The following is a 26,474-nucleotide window of genomic DNA, read 5'->3' as shown; positions in this document are numbered from 1 at the left end:
AAAAAAATATTGAAAACAGGCTTTACTTAGGAGCCAGACACTATTGATCATGAGATATTTTATTTTGCAGTAGGTTGCAACACGAGTTTTTATTTTAAGCCTCTCCACACAATCTTAAAACAGAGGTGAACAAGGTTCTTTTTCTGTTTACCTGATTTACTTATATGTAACCTGGATCTAATAAATGCTAAAATCTATCCTATGCTACCTTTGTGCCCTACCTTACTTTAAATTGGTGACTTATACATTTCTACCCTTCAGCCTATTAAGGGATACTTTTTTAATCACCCATATGATCTTACTCATATACAGGAGATATCTTTCTGTCTTTAATGTCAACTGCTCTGGCCATACCATACATCTGGCATTTTTTGTCTTTGTATTAAGAATACCTAATGATCATGTCAAGAATGTTATGTAGCTACTGTAGGTTCACAAGACACAATTTGTAAAGGGGTAATACAATATCTCCCCTGTACTGTGTTGTTTTTGAAACAAGAAACTCCATGGCTTAGGGCATAACGTAAACATTTTAATTACAATTTTTTTTTATTTTAGGCAATGTGGAGAGAGATTGTAGTGACCTTGTTAGCATAATTCATACTTACACACTCAACAAAGTACGATGGTAGCTTTCATTTTATGAATATAATTAGTAACTAATGACCAAGCCTTTATTAAATATCCACCTGTTCTCTGATTTTCAAAAATGTTCTCCCTTTTAAGAAAATACTTTCTTAGGTTTTCACATTCTCCAGTTCATAAATTTGACATACTCCTTAAAACAGTTGATCTTTCTCCTCTCCCTCTATATTTTTCCAACTGACCTTTTCACATAAAAAACAAACAAAGAAACATATTTCTGAATTTGATCTTTTCAAGGACATGGGAAGAATTCAGTACTGGTGTGAGAAGAAATTATGGAGTTTGATAGGTTGTATCTTCATCATAAGAACTCACAAAAACACAGCAATAGCAATCTCTGCCAATCTCTTCTCTTTGATACTTCACTTTCAAGAGAGATAAAGAATGAGGTGGATCACATGCTGTCACATGCCTACAAGCGTGGTCAAGTGTCATTTCTATTTGACTTACCATGGTGTTTTAAGTAGATTGTAAGTCCACCAGTGTGCCTTATACCCTGATATCCTCTAGGATGATGGGATGGGCACAGTTGCATAATTTGACCTTGGAAAATTACCACTTTTTCACTATTCCGAAACCTAAGCAATATATTCACACAATGCATTGAGAGACACAGAAATGTGCCCCACAATGTATTTTACTGCACTTTTGAAGTGTATATAAAAATACACAGAATAAATCATTTGGAAAGTCTAATGTTTAAAATATATACACATATATAATCTATTTTCTTCCGTAAAAAAAATCTATTTAAGGTTTCTTGCCAACCTGCCTACATCTTAAAATATGTTCCTGACTCAATATCTAAATTTATCTTCAAAAGAATGTTGGATTACATAAAGTAATTACACATAATTAGAAAGGAGATTGCTTCTGATGTAATTGAAATGAACGTATGAATTTGTGTGAATGGCAATAAAAAAAAAATATCTGGAAGAATGTGGACAAATTTGTGATTTTAACAATCCCAATTCTTCTAATTTGACTTCTGGTTGTAACTCTACAAAGTTACAGGATTGATTTTTTGGTTAATTCCTGATTTTCCTGATGGAAAAAAAGAACCCAAAACTGTCCCAAGTCTTCAATCACAACTGGAAACACCAAAACATCTTTGCTACTTTCAAACATAATGACACCAGGCTTGTAAGAAAATACACATTAAACACTACATTTAATCAGTAATTTAATCAGCAGTTGGCCTCCCTTCTTTTTCCGCTTTTTCCGAGGGGTGAAAGGGAGTCAAAACCAAGTAAGGGCCTGGTGAATGGCGCCTATCCCTTCCACCATGAGCGGTAGGTGTAAGTAATAATATAATCTAAAATGAAAAATTGGTCCGAAGCCAGAGGATGTTCTGTCCTAATTATTAGATAAATCACTCCACCCCAAAACAAGAGGAAATCCCTTACACATGTGTCGAGGTGGTGTCAAACTGTGGCCATGAAACACAAAACACCAAATTGTAAAATACACTGAGAAAGTTGAAACCAAGCCAGGAATAAAATAAAAGAAATCCACACACCTTCCAGACAGTTGTATAGAGAGCTCATCAATGAAGGATGTACAAGAGGCTTACATTGAGTACACCAGTGCTGATATGAAGGCCTTTACTGCACCGTGATTGGTTAGCTTGCAAAGTGAACAGTATCCCTGCTAGACTTGTACATATTAGTTTGTTTTACTTTGTTTATTTATACTTTATGAAGTGGGAAACGTTTAGGACCCTATATTGGTATTGCAGGCAACCCATGCTTTTTTTTACCCCCTAACGCCTCTAACCGTATGATGGTAATAAGATGGAGCTTATGCTGGATATTAGATATTCCTGTAGCTTTTTACAACAATTTCATGCATTCTTTATTTGTATTTATGTTTTACATATCATGCTGATTGACAAATCACAATTGTTGTTACATAGAAACATAAAATGTGACGGCAGATAAGAACCATTCGGCCCATCTAGTCTGCCCAATTTTCTAAATACTTTCATTAGTCCCTGGTAGAGATGTCCCGAATAGTTCGCTGGCGAATAGTTCCTGGCGAACATAGCTTGTTCGCGTTCGCCACGGCGGGCGAACATATGCGATGTTCGGTCTGCCCCCTATTCGTCATCATTGAGTAAACTTTGACCCTGTACCTCACAGTCAGCAGACACATTCCAGCCAATCAGCAGCAGACCCTCCCTCCCAGACCCTCCCACCTCCTGGACAGCATCCATTTTAGATTCATTCGGAAGCTGCATTCTTAGTGAGAGGAGGTACAGTGTAGCTGCTGCTGATTTAATAGGGAAATCGATAGCTAGGCTAGTGTATTCAGTGTCCACTACAGTCCTGAAGGACTCATCTGATCTCTACTCTAAGGACAGCACCCCAAAAAGCCCTTTTTATGTCTAGAACATCAGTTTGCTTTTTTTTTTTTTGCCTGTGTAATCTAATTGCAGTTGCCTGCATGCCAGCATGTGTGTCAGGCTCACAGTGTATACTGTGCCCACTTGCCCAGTGCCACCACTCATATCTGGTGTCACAATAGCTTGCATTTAAAAAAAATCCAAAAACTTACAAGTAGTTGGAGTCTGAGGCATTCCAAAAAATTTTAGCTATTGGGACACCGCAGTGGAAGAAACCCGGCTGAAATTTCTTTGCACAAAAGGCAATCCTCAACCTGTACTCGATTGTGCAAAAGGAAGTAATAGCATGTCTGGTACACAGTGTTGGGGCAAGGGTCCATCTGACCACTGATACCTGGTCTACAAAGCATGGTCAGGGCAGGTATATCACCTACACTGCGCATTGGGTAAACCTGCTGACGGCTGCCAAGCATGGAATGCGTGGTTCTGCAGAGGAGTTGGTGACACCGCCATGACTTGCAGGCAGGCCTGCTGCCACCTCCTCTACTCCTCCTACTCCATCCTCTTCCATAACCTCCTCGGCTGAGTCCTCTTCTGCTGCTGCGTCTTGCTCCACATCAACGGCACCCTCCCAGCTCCCAGGTACTATTCCACATCCCGGATACGGCAGTGTCACGCCGTCTTGGGGTTGACTTGCCTGAAAGCAGAGAGTCACACCGGACCAGCACTCCTGTCCGCCCTGAACGCACAGGTGGATCAGTGGCTGACTCCGCACCAACTGGAGATCGGCAAAGTGGTTTGTGACAACGGAAGAAATTTGTTGGCGGCATTGAATTTGGGCAAGTTGACACATGTGCCGTTCATGGCACATGTGTGTAATCTGATCGTACAACGCTTTGTGCATAAGTACCCAGGCTTACAGGACGTCCTGAAGCAGGCCAGGAAGGTGTGTGGCCATTTCAGGCATTCCTACACGGCCATGGCGCACTTTTCAGATATCCAGCGGCGAAACAACATGCCAGTGAGGCGCTTGATTTGCGACAGCCTGACACGTTGGAATTCAACACTCCTAATGTTCGACTGCCTGCTCCAACAAGAAAAAGCCATTAACGACTATTTGTATGACTGGGGTGCTAGGACAGCCTCTGCGGAGCTGGGAATTTTTTTCCACGTTACTGGACGCTCATGCGCAATGCCTGTAGGCTCATGCGTCCTTTTGAGGAGGTGACAAACGTAGTCAGTCGCACCGAAGGCACCATCAGCGACATCATTCCATTTGTTTTCTTCCTGGAGCGTGCCCTGCGAAGAGTGCTGGATCAGGCCGTAGATGAGCGTGAAGAGGAAGAGGAAGAGTTGTGGTCACCATCACCACCAGAAACAGCCTTATCAGCATCGCTTGCTGGACCTGCGGCAATGCTGGAAGAGGATTGTGAGGAAGAGGAGTCAGAGGAGGAATGTGGCTTTGAGGAGGAGGAGGAAGACCAACCACAACAGGCATCCCAGGGTGCTTGTTGTCACCTATCTGGTACCTGTGGTGTTGTACGTGGCTGGGGGGAAGAACATACCTTCAGTGAGATCACTGAGGACGAGGAAAGGGACATGAGTAGCTCAGCATCCAACCTTGTGCAAATGGGGTCTTTCACGCAGGCGTGCCTGTTGAGGGACCCTCGTATACAAAGGCTGAAGGAGAACGACCTGTACTGGGTGTCCACGCTACTAGACCCCCGGTATAAGCAGAAAGTGCCTGAAATGTTACCGAATTACGGCAAGTCGGAAAGGATGCAGCAGTTCCAAAATCAATTAAAAAGTATGCTTTACACAGCGTATAAGGGTGATGTCACAGCACAACGGGAATCTAACAGGGGAAGAGATGAAAGTAATCCTCCTCCTCCCATGACCATGCCGGCAAGGACAGGATGCTTTACAGACGTGTTGTTGATGGAGGACATGCGGAGCTTTTTAAGTCCTACGCATCGCCACAGCCCTTTGGGGTCCTGCCTCAGAGAACGACTCGACCGACAGGTAGCAGACTACCTCGCCTTAACTGCAGATATCGACACTCTGAGGAGCGATAAAACCCCTTGACTACTGGGTGTGCAAGCTTGACCTTTGGCCTGAGCTATCCCAATTTGCGATAGAACTTCTGGCCTGCCCCGCTTCAAGTGTCCTGTCAGAAAGGACCTTCAGTGCAGCAGGAGGTATTGTCACTGAGAAGAGAAGTCGCCTACGTCAAAAAAGTCTAGATTACCTCACCTTTATTAAGATGAATGAGGGATGGATCCCGAAGGGACTGACAGTGGGCGATACATTCGACTAAAAAAGGCCTGATGAGGTGGACGTAACAGGGATTAAACTGATAAGAATAGTACTACTTAACACACCACTCCTATCTGGTGGCACATTAGATTGCACGCGCAGTGCCCCAAATTTGAAGTAGGAGGACCAAGCATCTTTTTCCATCTCCCGGTTCCTAAAATCGATGCCATATACACGTCCCCTGATAGGGGACCTAACAGGGATTAAACTGATAGGAATAGTACTACTTAACACACCTTATAGAGCGGCAACGCAGAGAGAGGAGTCTGAAGAAGAGGAGTCAGAGGAGGAAGGTGGCTTTGAGGAGGTGGAAGACCAAACACAGAAGGCGTCCCAGGGGGCTTGTTGTCACCTTTCAAGGACCCTTGGTGTTGTACATGGATGGGTGGAGGAAGAGACCTTCAATGACATCAGTAAGGACAAGGAACGGGACATGGCTAGCTTGGTATCCAACCTTGTGCAAATGGGGAGTTTGCGGTTGTGCAAATGGACTGTTTGCGGTTGTTTGTGGTGCGTTAAACGGGGAGTTTAATCTGTCAATGTAACCCTTACACTACCTGATCGATACAACATCATACCTGATGTTTTAAAGCATGTTATTCCAAACAATTTAGGAATGTTAGGTGATCTATGCCCTTTTTGCTACAATGTAAAGTAGTAAGTGTACAGCCTGTATAACAGTGTAAATTTGCTGTCCCCTCAAAATAACTAAACACACAGCCATTAATGTCTAAACCTTTGGCAATAAATGGAAGTGGAAATGTCCAAATTGGACCCATATAGCCATTTTCCCTCCTCGGTGTCATATGACTCGTTAGTGTTAGAGGGTCTCAGGTGTGAATGGGGAGCAGGTGTGTTAAATGTGGTGTTATTGCTCTCTCACACTCTCTCATACTGGTCACTGGAAGTTCAACATGGCACCTCATGGCAAAGAACTCTCTGAGGATATGAAAAAAAAAATGTTTGCTCTACATAAAGATGGCCTAGGCTATAAGAAGATTGCCAAGACCCTGAAACTGAGCTGCAGCACAGTGGGCAAGACCATACAGCGGTTTCACAGGACAGGTTCCATTCAGAACAGGCCTCACCATGGTTAACCAAAGAAGTTAAGTGCACGTGCTCAGCGTGATATCCAGAGGTTCTTTTTGGGAAATAGATGCATGAGTGCTGCCAGCATTGCTTCAGAGGTTGAAGGGGTGGGGGGTCAGCCTGTTAGTGCTCAGACCATATGCCGCACACTGCATCAAATTGGTCTGCATGGCTGTCATCCCAGAAGGAAGCCTCTTCTAAAGATGATGCACAAGAAAGCCCGCAAACAGTTTGTTGAAGACAAGCAGACTAAGGACATGGATTACTGGAGCCATGTCATGTGGTCCAATGAGACCAAGATAAACTTATTGGGTTCAGATGTTGTCAAGCATGTGAGGAGTACAAAGACAAATATGTCTTGCCGACAGTCAAGCATGGTGTGGGTCATGGTCTGGGCCTGCATGAGTGCTGACGACACTGGGGAGCTATAGTTCACTGAGGGAACCATGAATGCCAACATGTACTGTGACATAATGATCCCCTCAATTCGGAGACTGGACCACAGGGCAGTATTCCAACATGATAACAACTCCAAATACACCTCCAAGATGACCACTGCCTTGCTAAAGAAGCTAAAGGTAAAGGTTATGGACTTATCAAGCATGTCTCCAGACCTAAATCCTATTGAGCATCTGTGGGGCTTCCTCAAACGGAAGGTGGGGGAGCGCAATGTCTTTAACATCCACCAGCTCCGTGATGTTGTCATAGAGGAGTTGAAGAGGACTCCAGTGGAAACCTGTGAAGCTCTGGTGAACTCCATGCCCATGAGGGTTAAGGCAGTGCGGGAAAATAATGGTGGCCACACAAAATATAGACACTTTGGGCCCAATTTGAACATTTCCACTTAACGACTGTACTCACTTTTGTTGCCAAAGGTTTAGACATTAATGGTTGTGTGTTGAGTTATTTTGAGGGGACAGAAAATTTACACTGTTATACAGGATGCGCACTTACTACTTTACATTGTAGCAGAGTGTAATGTATTCAGTGTTGTCACATGAAAAGATATAAAATATTTACAAAAATGTGAGGGGTATATTCACTTTGTGAGATACTGTATACATACAAACCAAGAATGTTAAGAGTTATGGTGGGGAAAAAGGCGATTGGAAACCCCTTCCACCTAAAGTCAGTGGATAGTCAATACATAGTTAAACACAGATCTGAACACCAGTCAAGCCATAAGACTTGCTTTTCCCACAGCAATTTCACATTTGCAGTGATGTTACTACTGCAAATGATTCTGGGTGGGCATATACAAATTATTTTAACAAAGAATCAAATTTTTGTCTCATTGTTCCATTTTAAACTCAGGTAGAGATGCAAAGCCAGTGAACCACTCATGGACACTCATGGACAGTGAACCACAACTGGGACTACTGCCTTCCCTTTCCACACAGTATATATGTAAAATAGAAGTAATCAAGAAGGGGGTGAATACTTATCCCATGTCACTGTATACATCAATCTGAGCTATTTTGCTATTATACACGCATGCAGTCGTGTCCATAAAGTGTTGTCCATTTTATCCACATGGACCACATATGCAATATGACATATGTCAATATTTGACTTCTGTAACTGTTGCACATTCGATACAGTACTAACTGCTCTTATGGTTGAAATAGTTCTCTTTTACATGAACATTTAGAATTTTCACTTAATGTCTTTTGAAAATGATCACCGTACTATTCTGCTTCAAAAACTGAAAAAAAAAAAAAAAAAGAATTGTGACTTGATTGTAGTTCTTTCAACTGGAAAACATTAGATAAAGAATGACTTTGACATCAGAGGCTTGGACCTGTGGCTTATTAGATAAAGCCTTGTGGAAGTTTAAACATGTGCTATCAGTCTGCTAGTGAGAATAAAATGCTTTCCTCCCTTCTTGTCATATGTGAATACCTAAACATGTTACTTACTGTCTGTTAGATTTGGCTATCTCATCAAACAAAGGTTTCCAGCATGGACGCCCAATAAGAAGTCTGGAGTTCAAAGCCTGGTATTTGTTACCAATTATTTTCTGCAAGAGATGACACAGTTGGTTCCATGAGATTTGTGAACTAAGGGATTAAAAAGTGTGTATTGCTGTGCTACTGACATGTATTGTATTACGGTAGAATGCAGGGTATCCATCTTTTACAAAAGCATAAACACAACACGAGACTAATTGCCAATAACACATTTTTTTGTTATTAATAGACAGCACAGCTCAATATGGATAAGAGAATTTGTTGCACAGCTGTTCTAGAGATGTGTTTTCTTTGACCCACCACCATTTTCAGCCGCAATAGATTACTGGATAAAGTGAGCAACCCACCTGTAGGGTGAATAGCACCCAGCGTTGGCTAAATAAATTATCTCAAATTAAGAAATATGATCAAATACATAATAACATACATAAAATATGTTGTCTCCTTTTTTTTCTGAATCACAACTGAATTATTTGAATTAAGTGTAACATTCATTTGAGAATTGGAAAACATAGCCGGTATATAAAATTAGGACAGCATGGTCATTTTAATTTGTACATTACTGTTGAAGGGTAAACATAAAATGACATATGTTTACATACTTGTAGTTTCTCAATTAAAGGAAATATTTAGTGTGTAGCATAACTTATTAGAAATTATTTATTTTCTTTTTATAATTCATAGACATTTGGAAATGTTTTTATAGAGCCACAAAAATATTCGTGTTCTAAACAGTAAGTTTAATATAAATAGAAATGTTTAAACGTTGATTATGTGTATTTGCGAATCTCCCTGAATTGCTGTAAAGGCAAGTCTTAAAAGGACACCAGAATGCAAGCATCATGACTTAGGTGGGCATAGTGCACATATAGTAAATATAGCTGACTAGTTAAACACAGTTATATGTATTGTGAAGTTTGTGGCATATTTCTGTTAAAGCATTCTATTACACTTTAAAATGTTATCTTAGCCTTTAATTCCCGGTCATTTGGCTGCTGGAATGATGCACTGTAAAGGCTGAGCCATGGAGGCTCTGACACAGCATTGGTAGCATTTACCTTAACCACAGCAAAGACATTTCTTTCTTTTTTGGGATTAGGGCCAGTGCCAGAAAGGAATTATGTATATCTATACGTAGATAGAAATAAAGATAGATAGATAGATAGATAGAAATAAAGATAGATAGATAGAAATAAAGATAGATAGATAGATAGATAGATAGAAATACATATAGATAGATAGATAGATAGATAGTACCAAGCAGCAACATGTTGGAAATTGTATTGAATTTGGATAAAATACCTAGTTACGTTTAATCACATGTTGCCTGTTTTAGCCTAACACATGATTAATCCACATACTTGGAAAATGCTTCCTGGGACTCTCTTCAGGGCAAGGTTAAAGCGGGCCCTTGAATGAGGCACCTGTGACAGGGAGGGTTACAAAACCAGGGAGTAGTCCTGGACTCCCAAACATAAATATATGAAATCAAGAGGCTGCACTCAACTAAATGGATTAATCCCATAAGAGCAAGCATTAGGTGTGAGAGTAGGACCTGCAAAGAATGGGGTACATTGACGTTGTGGCAGGCTTATGCAATGTATGATCATATACTGTTATTATATCCCAATTATTTTTTGCCTAGGCAAGGTGTTCTTAAATAAATCTACTACACTCTTTGAGACTTGATATTGCTGTTCAGTGGATGAGCGAGTGCCCTAGATTTTGTATGTTGTATGAATTGGACCCAGCAGCACCCTATAATGTATGCATGTTCAGGTGAGTGCAGCCTCTTTGTTTTATGTATATGTATGTATATATATTATCCCTTTTATACAGCTATCCCTATTAATTTGTCTATCTCATATTCCTCTCAGGTTAGCCAAGCATCATTGCTCTCCTCAATTTATTTAGATGTGGAGTGTGTCATTTTTTTCATTATTTATTTTTTTGTATCTTTAGGTTTACAAATAAAAGTGTTTTTAATTGCTGTATAACTCTGAGGACTCTTTAACGTGCACCTCGGACTTCTTTGTCCTTGGTCCACATCCTTTTTCTTTTCAGTTTTTCCTGTTTCCAACACATGGAATTCAAGAACTGACTGTTAACTTGCTGCATAATATATCCCACCCCTTGAGAGGTGTCATTGTAACAATATAATCATTGTTGTTCACTTCACCTGTCAGTGGTTTTAATGTTATGCCTGATCAGTGTATGTGTATATATATATATATATATATATATATATATATATATCCTTATTTATGCACACTACAGGAAGTGGAGCAGTCATTGTACAAAGATACAGTGATTTAATTTGACAAATTTCGATTTAAATTCACCAGAAATTGCTTATTATTGAATGAACCCAAAAGTATTTAGCCAACGTGGAAGTACTAAACGTTTTACCTGCATTCCATCTGCTTGACTGAGATACAGCTGGATGTTTAAATAGTCCGGTCGATTTCCTTGCCAAAGCTTTTAGAAATGAATGAATAGAATGAAAAGCATATTATGACTTTTTATTTAATTTACATTTTTTGTAAGAAACAAATGCTTTCAGTACTGAAATATTAGTTTAACAGAGAGCTCCTGCACAAGAACAATATTTTCTAACTGAAAAGTACCAAGCAAAGCTTAAGAAAGCCATTGGACACTGTAATCCGCAATAATTTATTTGACTTTATTATTTTATATATATTATATTATATTGCAATCATTTATTTGACTTATTTATTTGAATTATTATTTGACACAGTGATGCAGAATGTAAGATAACACATTGATTTTGTGTATTGATCATTACTGGGGGATATATAAAAATAAATACTATATAAATATACCTAATTTTGATAATTGTATTTATTGGACCATCGTTCACAGAAGTGTCGGGAGTATTAAACGTTTATGACTTTGTATCCTTTATCCTGCCATTTAAGCTTAAAAAACATGTGTATCATAAACAGCAGATGTGGCAAAATATGAAAAAAATGGTCCGTGAGGATGCTTGTTGATAGCAGCATAAAACCGTGTGCCATCAGAAAATGTACATTTTAAAAAGTGACAACATGCGTTCGAAGAGTTATCCACTAAAGCAAATTTATAGTTCATTTAAAATTTTAGCTCACAATACCCAGAACTGAAATTAAAGCTGAGAATGTTTTCCAGTTTGTTTATTTTGTCATGAAATCTGAAAATTTACTTTAAATTCCTGACAATTCATACTTTAGTTAATAGCACTGAAAATGTGAAGTTAGTATAAGTTCTTATCTTCACTATATACAAGGTTTCGAGCATTGTATAAGTTCTCCCTTCCCCATCCCGGTTGCTAGAATGCTGCCGTGCGTTTTGACCTGCAAAGACTTAACAGTGTGAGATCAGGAAGGGGGGGTTACCATTTATAGTTAATCTGCAGAGATGTAGAGGTGCAAAATGGAATTCTGGCAGTGACACCTGCTTGCAGCGTTAAATCTATTTGCTGAGAAATGTGAAAGACAAGCAGGGTTCTTGAAGGTAGATTTAATTTTGCTAATTATTTACGATTAAAAATGAAAGGTAGCTAATGTAGACAATGTTTAAATGGAAATGATTAAACACAATCTATTTTCATGAGACTTTTTCTTATAACTTATTGCTGCCTAAGAAATTGCGACTATCGATTTACTTTCAATCATTAATAGTAAAAGAGTAAAAGTACTTAGAACTTGTAGCACAAGACATGGACGAGGCTGATCCCCAAAAATTGATAATGCACTTTTGCATACAATTTTTTTTACTTAAAATAATTTGGGTTTTCCATGTGCACAATATCTGTGAGAATTAAAAAGGGAATCCCATGTATTCCCCTTATATTTAATGTGCAAAAAACATGGATGACCTCCTCAGATTTCCTGAACCTGAAATTCACTTAACACTACTGGAAATCCAACATGCAATATCCCACAGTTTACAGCTAAAGGAAACATCAGGTATTTTTTGCAAGATAACCCAATAACAGAATATAGTGAGACTTGGCAACTTTAGAAGCAGCTTTGAAAGAGGTGATTTTTTTTTTTATTTTGGAATTTAGGCAATGGAGCATATATTGGAGACAGCAGTGAGGACAAGGTGGCAACAACGGGGGACAATGGGATACTACATAGTGCGATGGAAAGGATAATATATAGGGAAATATAGTGCTGGATTGTGACAACCTCAAACACACACACACACGATAGACAGACAGACACGATAGATAAGATGGATACGATAGATAGATAGATAAGACGGATAAGATAGATAAGATAGGTTAGATTAGATTGCTAAAATAGATTAGATTAGCTAGATAGATAGATGCTCTATTTTCCCTTTCATGAGTTAGATCAATAGAGCCTTTCCAAATAGATATCAAGAAAGAAAGAAAGAAAGAATGAAAGAAGGAAAGAAAGAAAGAAAGAAAGAAAGAAAGAAGGAAAGAATGAAAGAAAGAAAGAAAGAATAATGATAAAGTAATGATTAAGATAGATAGACAGACAGATATTGTATTAATCTCTCTCTCTCTCGTTTAAGTTAACATGTTGTGTTTCTTGTTGTGTTACTCGTTGAGTTATTTGTTTTTGAGGTGTAATGTTCATAGATTTTGCTTCTGACAAATATTTAAAAAGGCTGTGTAAAGAATAGAGTCAGTTCCTTGTTCAATGTTATTATTATTTCTTTACAGTTCTGTGCGATGTGATAACCCGGCATCCCATCTGATGAGCTCTATTGTGCTGTGAGGACAGTAATGGAATTTCAAAGAGCACAGTATATTGTGAGGGAAACAAAACAAGAGGACATAAACGAGGAAAGAATGAAAGGATCTAAACAATAGAATGTCAAGGAATTAGAGGGTAAGGTGGAAAAAAACTGCCTCAGTGAACTACTATTTCAATCTGAGTATAATGAAAATCCGTTGCAACTGCAGACTTGGAGGTTGAATTTCATTACCTTCTTGTGCAGCTCACACAACAGATCCGCAAACCAGAGGAAGGCTTGAATGTCTCTGCATATCCACACAAAATAGAGTCTCTGCAGTTTGTAGTGTTTCCAGGAATCTCTGCAGAAATGGAAGATTAAACTCATTAGCGCAAAGCACATTCCATTTAAAGAGATATTAGCTGATAAATTAATTTACCAAGGGAAAAAAATTATCATGATCAAATCCAATTCTAGATTATTTATTTCAGGAAATTGAATTGTTCAAAATGTATAATCAGTGTCTTTGTGAAAGGGCATCTCAACTGAAGATTATTAATTTGCAAATGCTTCTTATTCCTTTTTTTTTATTATGTTATTATTTATATAGCGTCAACAAATTCCAAAGCGCTTTACAATGGGTGGACGAATAGACATGTAGTTGTAACCAGACAAGTTGGACACACAGGAACAGAGGGGTTGAGGGCCCTGCTCAATGAGCTTACATGCTAGAGGGAGTGGGGTAAAATGACAAAAAAAGGTAAGGATAGTATTAGACTAGTCACAGTTGCAGAAGAGGAATCAGTTGGGAGCTATTAACAGTTTAATTGATACGCTTTTATGAAGAAGTGGGTTTTTAACAATGTTTTGAAGGAGTGGAGACTGGGTGTGCATCTAACGGAGGAGGGAAGCGAGTTCCACAGGAACGGTGCAGCCCTCGAGAAATCTTGAAGGCGAGCATCAGAGGTGGGAGTACGGACAGAAGATAGACGTAAGTCTTCAGCAGATCATAAGGGCCTAGACGGGACATACTTGTGTATAAGGGAGGATAGATAGGTGGGAGCAGCATTATGTAGAGATTTGAAAGCAAGAACCAGAATTTTACATTGAGCCCTATATCTTACAGGAAGCCAATGTATAGACTGACAGACGGGTGAGGGGTGGTTTACAAAGCAAGAGCTTAAAAATTGCCAGAATTTTTCAGCAAATTTATTTTGTCCAAATGAATATCAAGTGTGAGGGAAAAGACACAGCAGACTGATTTATTCTGTTTCTATGTTATATTAACTTTCTCTTGTTTACTGTGGGTTATACTGTAGGGAAAATACTGAAAGAAGGGTGAATTAAGTCAGTTTCAAGTGATATAGAGTCAGCCTGTGATATACTGAGTGAAGTCCATTAGGATTGCAATTAGACATTTCCAAACTCAACAAGACCAGGCCATTCAATACCTCACTGACAAATCCTAACAAGGCCAAAACAATTGTTTGGGTATGCTGTATCACTTGTGCAGAGAGAGCTGGCCTGTATTTTTTATCTGGACCACCATTTTAGGTGGGATCAGGTTGATAAGCAAATGGCACAGGTTCTTCTTGTAGTGGCACAAGATAAGATAATCCCAGCTTGAGATCTGAGCGGGGACCCACTATAGGACAGGCTACTTGAGCTATTGTTCATTCTCAGTAACTCTTGCACCTTGTTTTTTGCTCTTTCCAAGTTTAAAGTTTAAAGAGTAATTCAGACATGGACACTTGCTCACCGTGTCCACAGGTGTATTGGCTATACCACACTGACGAGGCCTAAAAAGGCCAAAACAAACGTCTGGGGTTGCTGTGTCTCTCGTGCATTTTGGGTAATATCAGTCTGATATGTAAATGGCCTGGTTCTTTTTGTAATGGAACAAGATGAGCTAAACCCAGCTTGAGATCTGAGCAGGAACCTACTGAAGGGCAGGTTACTTGAGCTGTTCTCTGATCTCAGTACTCTCTTGCACCTTGTTTTTTTTTTTTGCTCTCTCCAAACATTTTGTATTGTTATAAATGAAATCTTAATATTTCAGTTTATCAGGCTAGATATGTTCACCAATATAGATATTTAAAGATATAAAATAAACAATACATAGGGCAATATTATGTGCACACCAGAACATTCCTTACATTTTTGCAAGAGATGCATTGTTTGCAGGTATATTACCCGATATTGGGTATATGTTTTTTTTTTCTCTCTCTCTCGTCCCAAATACATATGGAAACAAGAGAAAAATTAAGTAACACAATAAAAAACAAAAAACAAAAGTGGAGGTATGTAGACTGTCACACATAGATGCATTTATGTCAATGGGGTCTTATCTCTCCTCCTGGATTTTTATGTTTTTATTTCTATGTATACAAGCTAATATTAGCGTTTGTTCATTGCTTTTAAACCCAAGAGCAAATGTGTTGAACACACATCCAGTACAGAAGCTTTTCACATCTGGAATGCCTGGTACATGGTGAAATGCAAACCAACAAGTGGAATGCATGGTGGAAACAGGAAGCAAGTCCCAGAGTGAGGCTTGAAACACACTCACTTGAATCAGATGGATGTAAGAGGGAACTGATTGATGAATGTCTACCTGTTGGGCGTTTAAGGGGCTTATAGGTACAGGGTGGGCAGTTGGTTTCGTGAACTGTTTTAAAGTTTATGCCCTTTAAGAGGTCCGAACAATTGGTCAAAGTGCATAGGGCAGTTTTTATTATTATATATATTGATTTTCATTGTGCTACTTCACTAACCTAAGAGCTGATACTTTGGGGACTCTGGGGAATTGTTATTCAGAGACTGAAGTTCTTGCTGGTAGTGGTGATTTGCATTAAAATGCTTATATCTTGTAAGTACAATTTGTGTTGAAGGGTCAGTTTATTTGGAATATTTGCACTATGTTTTTATTTTTTTTTCATATCTATTTGTCATCTGAGAGAGAAGACATGGTATACCCAATATTTTGTTAAATATGTATCTCTTGTGATGGGATAGTTTATAGAATATATTGGTGTACATACAATAAATTAGACATAAAATAAAGTATTGTTAATTTTATATCTGTAGATATCTATATCTTTGCTATATTTATGGAGATTAAAAGGAGTCTTTTATATCTACATTTATAAGTGTTCTAATGGTCAATATTTATTTTGAAGACTTGACTTATTACTTATGGGTATTGAGTGAGGGGCTTTAAATAAAAAAAAATGGAGGGAGGACAGATCACTGGCCATAGCTGGGTGCTATAAAAAAAGGGGGGGGGGTTATGTTAATGCTCCACCCCATTGGCAGCAGATGGAGGCTAGAATAAATATTCAATGGAGGGAACCTTGTGTCCCCTGACCAAACCCCCATACATTGGCAGTAGCTGGGTGCTCTAATAATTATACAAAGGGGAGATCTAGTTTCCCCAGCCCCCACCTTTACTGGAGTTTTTGGGTGTGTTGGTACAACATTGCTTTAGTAGATATGCTCAAAGTTAGTACAAATGCCACTTCATGCCACTTATTTGGTATATGCCTGTCTCAAATTCTCTTCCTAAAATTGAAAGCTTTTAAAGTAGGCTTGGACTTTTGTCACTGACACAATTGCTACAGCCAGATGTTAATCACACAATATTTTCAACATTATTTATGTTGCTTGCCTAAGGAGTGAACTTCTGTTCACTACAATGATTGGCTCTGTTTCTGTTTGAGAAGGTTTGTTAGAAACAGCAAAAAAAACCAAAAAAAACAACAACAACAAAAAAATACATGACCTAAATAATGTGAAACAAACAATGCATATATGTGAAATAAATATCAAAAATATATTTTTTGTGCTCGAAAACTCCAAATGAATGCCACAATAACATTGATCTAGACGTTACGAAGCTGGAAAATATATGAATTGTTAATACTTAATATAACATATGAGTTAAATAACTATAGAGATATTGGTGACTCCCAAGTTATTCTATACAGCAGGGATGGCTTCATTTTAATACTCTAGCTGTTATATAATTCCGATTTACAGTTTACTTACATATTCAATTTCATTATTGGATAGATTTCTTACTGTGCAGCCAATACAGTTTTATACTCTGTCCATGGTGCTGAATCTCATACATGCAAAAGCTGATGCCATACAACACAAAAGCATGGGCAGCACTCTATAGTAATTATAGCTATAATAGTCGTTTACTGTTGCTTTGATTGCAGAGAGACAGAGAATGATAAAGGGAGAGAGGGAGTGTTATGGAGAGATAGAGAGAGTGAGAGACAAAGGAATAATTAAATTAGGATGGAAAGAAAAACAGGAGAATAAAAAAAAATATATATCTTATTGTGCATTTTCCTTTTGCAGAATATTCTCCAAATTATCAGTACATTAGAAACTTAAAAAGTCAGACATGTATCTTGAAAGATTAAATTGACATTATTTAGTCATGAGTAATTTTGAGTTCTAAAGTCTTAAAATGTTAGTCAGCGGGTTATCAGACCAATTGACTGTCTCCGTTGTAGAGTGTTCTGGGTCAAGTCCTAAAAGAATGTGAGTTGTGAGGATTTGAAGACTAAAGAAGTTTTGCCTTCCACTGCAGCTAGGATATAAATTTTATCCATTAAGGTTGGTACCAGATGATCTCATCTCATGATGCCGATATGGGTGCTTGTCAGGGCTTAGTGATGTGAAAAAGCCATCTAGGGCAAACTGTTTCACCTTAGAATGTGGCAGCAATAGAGCAATGAGCCTTCTAAGGTACTGTGGTAATTCAGTTGGGATGATTGCATTTGGGATACTTCTGATCTTTCTTTTGGATCGCTGGTTGTGATCCCCAGCCAGATCAAGCCTTGTTAATAGGTCAGAGTGAAAAGACTGGAGGTTTTCTTTTAGGCCCTTTACCTGCACGTCCAATATGTTCTCTTCTAAGGCCTGCACCCAGGTGGTCACCACCTGAACCTCAGTCCTCACCAGGTCCATATACGCTTCAGTTCCTGTAAGAGGTTCCTGATGTCCAGTTTAGTGGCCAATGTTAGGACATCTCCTTCAGCAGGTATGGCAAGGTGTTACATGTGTGCTGGAGGGTCCATGAGCTCCCCCAAGGCCTGCTCCAAACAGGTGGAACTAGTTTCTTGCTCTGGTCATCTTGCCATCTGGTGAACCACAGGGCACTGTAGCATGGCGTCAATATCTTGGGTATCTTTACTTGCATTTGCCTGCAATTTCTGAGACTTCAGACCCATGTTGCAGATGCTATGAGGATATTGGGGAGATGATTTTGGCCTCCAAGTGTAACATCATAGCTGGCAATGTGACCTTTGTGGGTAAGAGAGTTATGTAGCCCCTAGACCTGTGGTGGACTTTCTTTCCCATCTGTGCGATTAAGAAGGAATTGACCGATAGCTTATGGTACTGGGATGAAAAGGCAAGTATTCTTTCTTGCTGATGGAATACTAGAATTAAGGGGCATGGCTAGGGGATATCTAGCTATCTGAGGGGGTGTGGAACATGCCACTTATTGAGGGAATTATCAATTGCATGTCCACCCCACCTTTTATAATAATGTTTAGAGTTCCTACCTGCAACATATTGGTTGGGCTGGGGTGGGGAACACTAGGTCTCTCACCTTTATTTAATTATTAAAACCCCTATGGTTTAATGTGAAATAGTAGGATGGTGCTGTGAGATTAAGCACTTATATCTTCATTGTCCCGAGGCTGAGGTACAATATCATAATAAATTCACAAAATAAAAATGTTCTCATACATTGTATCTCATTGTATCACCAGCTGAAGCTGTTAATTTGCACCCATACATCTCTGGCAATATTCATATGGTGGTAGACTCTCACTAGGAGTATCAGAATGGAGAAACCATAGTAACGTAATTCAGGAAGAAAAGATTACTCAATATAATGCTGATAAATAAAGAAAGATAGAGGACAGTAATGATTGAGAAAAAGCCCAGAAGTCCTCAAATAGGCTTATGCATCACACTCCTGAAAACCACATTTTTTTTTACTGAAATAGTCTTTTTTGTATATATATATATATATATATATATATATATATATATATATATAGACTACAGAAAAGACTATTTCAGTATATATATATATATATATATATATATATATATATATATATATATATATATATATATATTTAGAGATATTTAATTTTTTTCCCACAACATGATATGTAGATTTTATAAGGCACAGTTTTTTCTTTTTTTCTTTATTGTTACACTTATATAGTAATGAGTCAGAAATATGCAGAAAGGGCCCTGCAAGATAACCATATTCCATTAAGTTCATCACAACAGCATGTCTTATTAATGAAAATGAATAGAGGCATGCAAAAAAAATTAAATAAAATTGAAAATCCGAAGCATTTGCTATATATTCTTCCCAGCTCTGCTCATCAATTCATCAATGAGCAAATTTGGAGTTATTCGCCTTTAGTTAAGCATAATGTGATTTTATAATGGCATGAGTCATACATCACATTTAATGTTGTGATTCAGTCCATTGTATAGAATGCTATAGTTTAGCTGTCAAGATTTCTGTTCCTCAAACAACATGCTCGAATTAACACCTAAAAGGGTTTAATTCAAACCTATTTCCAAGAGCCGCTGAATAAATCTTTTTTAAAGGGTATAGTCTTAGTAATATCTCACAAAAGACTGTGGGATCCATTTACTAATCACTAAATTGTAGCCAACAAAAAACTGACTTTAGGCAAAAAGTGTGGGTTTGCAAAAATTCTCAATTTGACCTCAAGTCATAGCTTGGACATTTCATTGTAAAACGTGCGTTATATTTTCACTTCACTTAAATGTTTTGTTTAGTGTATAAATCTTTGCCCGATTTAATCACTTAACAATCATTGAAGGTGATGAGAAGATATTAGCAGGAGCAAAAGAACTGTATTTTTTTCCCCCAACTCTAATCTCACTTTTATTCAATTTAATTTAGTAATTTTTCCAATTTTGCTAATTTGACCTAAATTTGCTATGTCTCAAACCACCTTAAATTGCTTTTTAATTAATAAATGATATTATAATTAAATTTTAAAGGTCAAAGGTCTAATGACCAGTATTAAACACGAAAACACTTTGGTTCTAGCCTTGCCGTTTAAGGTAAGAATCACTGAATATGTGCTTTCATAACCCAACCATATTTTCTCTTAACCCTCTTGAAACATTGCTCATTTATACAGACATACCAATATGACTCATAACTATGACAAGAACAATTTTCTGTTTAGTAATTTAAAAACGTTTTAAAAATCTGTATTTTTTCGTTTGTTATTACCTTTAATAGACACTTAGCAAAAGTGCAATTTTTCTTCATCTTGCCAAATGATACATCTACATAATGCAAACATGTGCCAAGATGAGTGTATAATATTTAGGGATGTGCATGGGCAAAAAATTTGATTTGGTTTGACACTTCCAAAATGCGGCACTTCGGCAATTTGGCACTTCGGTTTGGAACTTCCGAAATTTGGGACTTCGGCAATTCGGGACTTCGGAACTTTGGGACTTTGGCACTCCTGCAATTCCCTAACCCTAACCCTAGCTCTACCCCTAAAGCTAGCCATAACCCTAACCCTACCTTAGGGGTAGGGTTAGGGTTGGGGTAGAGTTAGGGGTTGGGCTAGGGGTAGTGCTTTGCCACTTTTCAGAAATCCAAAACACCTCGGCACATCCGAAATTCAGCACTTTGGCAATTCGGTTTGGTACTTCGGAAATTCGGCACTTCTGAAATTCGGTCATTCGGAAGCATCTGAATGTCCTAATTGCCGATATTCGGATGGAAACGAATGGCACATGTCTAATAATATTATGAAGGACAGGCTATACACACAAGAAAAAATACATTACAGCCAGTGTTTACATTACAGCCTCCAGTGGACACTCCTCAGACAGCCACTAAGAGGTGCTTCCTGGGTCAGTGCTGCATGGAGACACTAAACTTTCCATATAGAGATGCATGATTCAATGCATCTCTATGAGGAGATGTCGATTGGCCAGGGAGGCATTTGGCCCCACTGCTGATCCACGTCCTTGACTGACATTGTCAGAATTGGTAATCTCAGCCAATCACAATGCTTTCCCATAGGGAAGCCCATCTGAGGAGGGGCCACTGGAGGTATCCCTAGGCTGTAATGGGAAAGCATTGTGATTGACTGAGATGACCAATTCTGATGATCTCAGCAAAGGAGGTGGATCAGAGGTGAAGCCAAATCCGTCGGACCCGCAATGTGCTGGAAATAAGGCAGTTTTTTACTAGCCTTTGGGGGGGATTACATAATTCAGGGTGGTTAAATAGCTAGTTTAACACTATAGGGTCAGAAATGTACCTTTAATCTATAACGTGCAAAAATAATCACGAATAGGAAAAGTAGCGTAGACTGGACACAGATCAATGAATTTTGCCACAAGCAAAACACAAGACCATTGCTTATCTTAACACATGTGTATGGAGAGTAGTATATCACTACAGCATGAATAAGCTTTCTGCAAGTAGTGACAAGTACAATGAAGATGAATATTGCATTTTCTTGCTTTCAATCTATAGTTACATTAATTTACATTGGCAGTCAATCCTATTGACTCATTTGCCCAAAGAATCACTTATTTTATTCCGTTACATACCTCTGTATCTCTATTAACACACATCAAAACACTGGCGGAACACCTTTCATCATAAACTAAGAAATATGTATTCATTGTAACAACGCTTGCATAATAAGTATTGATGAGGTCAAATCATTTCACTGGATTATTTCACTTAATTTCCTTTAAAAACTTTGTAACCTGTGTGGACAGAACTCCAACTTTCATGTATTCAATTTACCCCAAGTTATATTGTATTCATAACTTGTATATGTATAGAGCCTTTGTATACAGCATTCATATGATTTTCCTCTCTTAAATACCTCTTTTAAATAGGTCCTTACTTAACCTTCATACTACATTAAACCATTCTAGATCTTCCAACATGGTTCTTTCTCATTATTTAACTCTGCCTCCTATGTGTCTATTGCAATCCTTGGGGACACTATGCATTCCAACATATCTCAATTATTGGCTGTTATAATTAACCGCTCTCATTATACCTTGCACTGACAGTTTAATTACATTTCTTACTGCCTTCCATGTTTTAAGTAACCCTGAATAAACTATGTCTTCTACGGACTATTTACTTTTACTTTGACTATAATCATATGTCCAAATCCCCTCTTCTAGCACTAGAAGTAATAATCTCAGGCCGAGCAGCTTGATGTTCACAAGATCTTCCTAATGAACATAGATCATTAAAGGGACAAGCTCCTGTAGATTGGAATGCATTATGAGCATGTATCACTAAATTAATGTCTACACACAATAAAAGGTATTTTAGATAGACAGTGGACTGTTTATAGTAGCTCTGTTATTCTAAATTTGCAGAAGGTCGATGTCCCCAGAATTTATTTTTAGAGGAGTTATTTTAATTTAATTATATATAAAAAAAATAGAAAATGGGTTGTATATATTTTGTATATTTGTATAGACGTTGAATCTCTTTGACTAAGCGCCTAAATGATAGATTAACCTTTTTTCTTTATTATCCAAAGGTATCATCTTATTACACATAAAACTATTTGGACTGCAAAATCATTCTAGACATTGGTCACGCTGTTTAATAAAGTCCTGCAGACTCTAGCCATCCCTCCTACCTACAATTAACCCTATTTACCCCACTGTAATTATAATAAACTAATACCTGTCAATTTGAACATAAATATATATACTTACCATGAAAAGTCTTCTTTCTTCTAACTTTTCTAATTTTCAGTCCCCCAAAATGCCAAATTAACATACATTATATGTGATGCAACTTTTGATAATAAAATGTAAAATAATTTGGGGGAAAGATGAAAAAAAAAAAACTAAAACCACCATGCAACGTAACTCCATAACTCCTACGCCCTATAAGGGCTCCATGAAGAATGAGGCTTCAAGGTGGGAAAAGCCTTTATCAATGCTTTCCCATTTGTTTTGAAAAGCTACAGTGATTTGTCCAAATGAAACCTAGTACAGATAACTCAGTTAGACTGTCTTTAACTTATTTGACAAACATGAAATTCTATTTTTTAACTTAAGCCGACATATTTGGAAGAAATGATTTAATCTTTATTCTTTACTTTGTGGCTGCCAGTAAGTATTATTTACATGTAGTAAATCATAGATGAATGTGCTGTTACTTACAATAGTTGGTTGAGTATTGATGCAAATGGTGTAACTCCAATGCCTCCAGCAACACAGAGACTGACCTCGTAATTTAGCACTTCTTCAGAGGGACTTCCAAATGGGCCATCAATATAGATCCTGCAGAAAAAACAATACCAGCCCATACTTATAATAGTGACAACAATTTAGTTTAATTCTACACAACAATGCGAAATAAGTAGTGAAGAACTCTTTAAAACAGCACACTATTTGTATAGTGAGATATCCTCTACTCTAAAATAGAGGAGATAGTGAAATTTAAATTTCTCTTTTTAGTCGATGAAATGATGTCAATCCATTACAAAGGTCTCAAAGCATGGCCGTCCAAGCTCTCGGCTTCCTTGAGCTGCATTGAGCGAAGAGGAATCGTCTTGGGCCACACATCAAATATATAATATAGTTAATGTATATAAGTAATACAACTTTAAAATCCCTTTTCTTAATTTTGATATTACATTATTTAGTGGATAATTACCTTATTTGTTATCCTTATGCGGGACTGCCATTTTTAAGGATATCAAATTAGGGAGCAATCTATAAAACACATAAACATGTATATACATATACACACATAACCCCATATATATACACAGACATACATACACACACAATCACAGATTCTAACACAGATACAATCACAGTCCTATACACACAATCACAGACCTATACACAATCACATACATACACACAATCACAGACCCGCACACACATAAATCAAAGACCAATATGCACAATCACAAATCCACACACACAATCACAGACTCTCACACACACACACACAAACAGTCACAGATCGATACACACAATCATACACACAATCACAGATATACACACATAATATCACAGACCTATACACACAATCACAAACACACACACACAGTCATACACACAATCACATACACACATACACATTTAGTAATTAAGAGGTCCGTCCAGCCTTCCTACCTTGCTATGTGAGGGCTGGAGTGGATCCTATCCCTGGTGGCCAGTGCTATGTGCTGGGATCTCTGTTCTCTTCCTTCACAGGACCCTCGAGCACCCTGTAATGATGCCGATGCCAGGATGATGTCACATCTCAGCTGCCGGCTCACTGCAGGGCGCGCAGGGAGCTGTGCATTAAGAGCATTACTAGCGGTTCAGGGCCGCATGTAGCCAGTGGGTCGATGGTTGTACATGCCGATCTTAAAGTTTATGAAAATCTGTTTTATGTTTTGTTTTGCTTTGCTTTAAGCATTCTCCATACACTACAAGTGCAATCAACCCGTATTTCTTGTAACTAAAGGTGTCGGATTATTCCAATACACATGCAATATTAAACAAAGGTTATGGTATCTCAATGAATTGTACTAGATTTTACTTGATTTATCAAGTTGTGAGACATTATAGGCACTCTAATAAATCGGCTGATCTATATCAGCCAATATATACATATCACAGAGAGTTATCACATGTTTTAAAATAGCTGTTCTTGTTCAAAGTGCTTTTATGTTAACTAGCTGTTTAGCTGCCTTTTCAATCATCAACTCAAGATAATGTCTTAATGCTTTTCTTAGATCAGAATAACAAGTAAACAAAATAAAATGTCCCTTAATTTTAAATAATAACAGCTTCCTTCAAAGGTCCTTGACATAAATGTCTCAAGACTGAGAAAGACTTATAATTATCTCTCCAGAATTAAATACCAGCCAGAATATCATTGGTTTGTATACTTGCCAAACATGGAGAACGTGAGTTAAAATAAACATTAAATAATCCATTCAGTGTCAATCTGAATAATGGGAGCTGACAAAGCGATATTTTTAACACTTTGTGGTAGCACAAAAATGGAATTAAAAAAGTAAATTGTGGAGAGACATGTACTGTATTAGTAAGCAGATGAATGAGAACGTTAGCTGTTATCTTCGTATAAATGCAATATTAGCCCCTCAAAAACTTTGCCATTTATTCACTATTCATATAGGGAATTAACATTCCCTCTCCAAGATGTTGACAAAGGTCAACATCATTTTACATGACATTTTACGGATCAAGAAAGATTGAAACCGGGCGATTTTGGTCCAAAGTGTTTATTAAAGATTTTTTTTCAATACATCGCAATTCATTTTAAATTACATTAACACATATGCTGTGCAATTTTGGGCACCTGTTCTAAAGAAGGATACCATAGCACTAGAAAAACTGCAGAGACAAGCTACACAATTGATATAAGGAATGGAGCATTTTAGTTATGAAGAGAGGGGATATGATAACATTATACAAATATATTCCGGGGCAGTACAAACCATTTTCTGGAAATCTATTCATAAACAGGGCTATACATAGGACACGAGGTCACACATTTAGGCTGGAAGAAAGAAGATTTCATCTTAGGCAAAGAAAAGTTTTTTTACAGTAAGAGCAATAAGGATATGGAATTCTCTGCCTGAAGAGGTGGTTTTATCAGAGTCTATACAGATGTTTAAACTGCAATTGGATAAATACTTGCAAAAACATAACATACAGGGATATCATTTCTAATTAGTGGGGTAAAAGCTGCTTGATCCAAAGAGACATCTGACTGCTATTTTGGGGTCAAGAAGGATTTTTTTCCTAGTTTGTGGAAAAATTGGAAGCGCTTCAAACTGGTTTTTTTGCCTTCTTTTGGATCAACAGCAAAAACATATGTGAGGAAGGCTGAACTTGATGGACGCAAGTCTCTTTTTAGCTATGTAACTATGTAACTTTCTCTCCCAATCACATGCATACAGGCAATTGGATTTATTTTGCGTTTCTAAGCAATTGAAAAAAACTTTTTTTTTTTTTTTAAACAAACCATTCTCCTGTTCTTGCCGTCATCAAATAAAGAAACAAGTTTGCTCTGCCTAGAAGAAATATGAATAACTCTTTTTCTTTGCTGGACAAGAGCCTCTAAGTCTCAAAAGTATATGGCAGCATTCTAACCGGGTGTAGAAAGGAATATTCTGGGTACATCGTATGACTGTTATAAAAACTGAAATAAAAACCTGCAAAGCCATTTATAGTACAGATGCATTATTTGAGCCAGGCAATTTTATCTAATGTAATGGACATTATTTTCATAGCCATAATCAGTAGTAAGGAAATGAGTGATGGTCCGA

General features: G+C 37.8%; 1 protein-coding gene across 1 annotated transcript in view; it reads right to left on the bottom strand.

Annotated features, from left to right (window-relative positions):
- Positions 1-26,474, bottom strand: part of NOX4 (NADPH oxidase 4) — a 236,127-nt gene that overhangs the window by 7,352 nt on the left and 202,301 nt on the right. The window contains exons 14-17 of the mRNA XM_063444952.1: positions 23,338-23,457; positions 13,330-13,438; positions 10,774-10,842; positions 8,314-8,414 (exon numbers count right to left, since the gene is read on the bottom strand). Of these exons, the coding sequence (XP_063301022.1) occupies positions 8,314-8,414; positions 10,774-10,842; positions 13,330-13,438; positions 23,338-23,457 (399 nt within the window). The remainder of the gene's footprint in view (positions 1-8,313; positions 8,415-10,773; positions 10,843-13,329; positions 13,439-23,337; positions 23,458-26,474) is intronic.

Source organism: Pelobates fuscus, chromosome 1, assembly GCF_036172605.1.
Source record: "Pelobates fuscus isolate aPelFus1 chromosome 1, aPelFus1.pri, whole genome shotgun sequence".
NCBI classification, from domain to species: domain Eukaryota; kingdom Metazoa; phylum Chordata; class Amphibia; order Anura; family Pelobatidae; genus Pelobates; species Pelobates fuscus.
The sequence above is the reverse complement of the archived record's forward strand: the minus strand, read 5'-3'. Positions and strand labels throughout refer to the sequence as shown.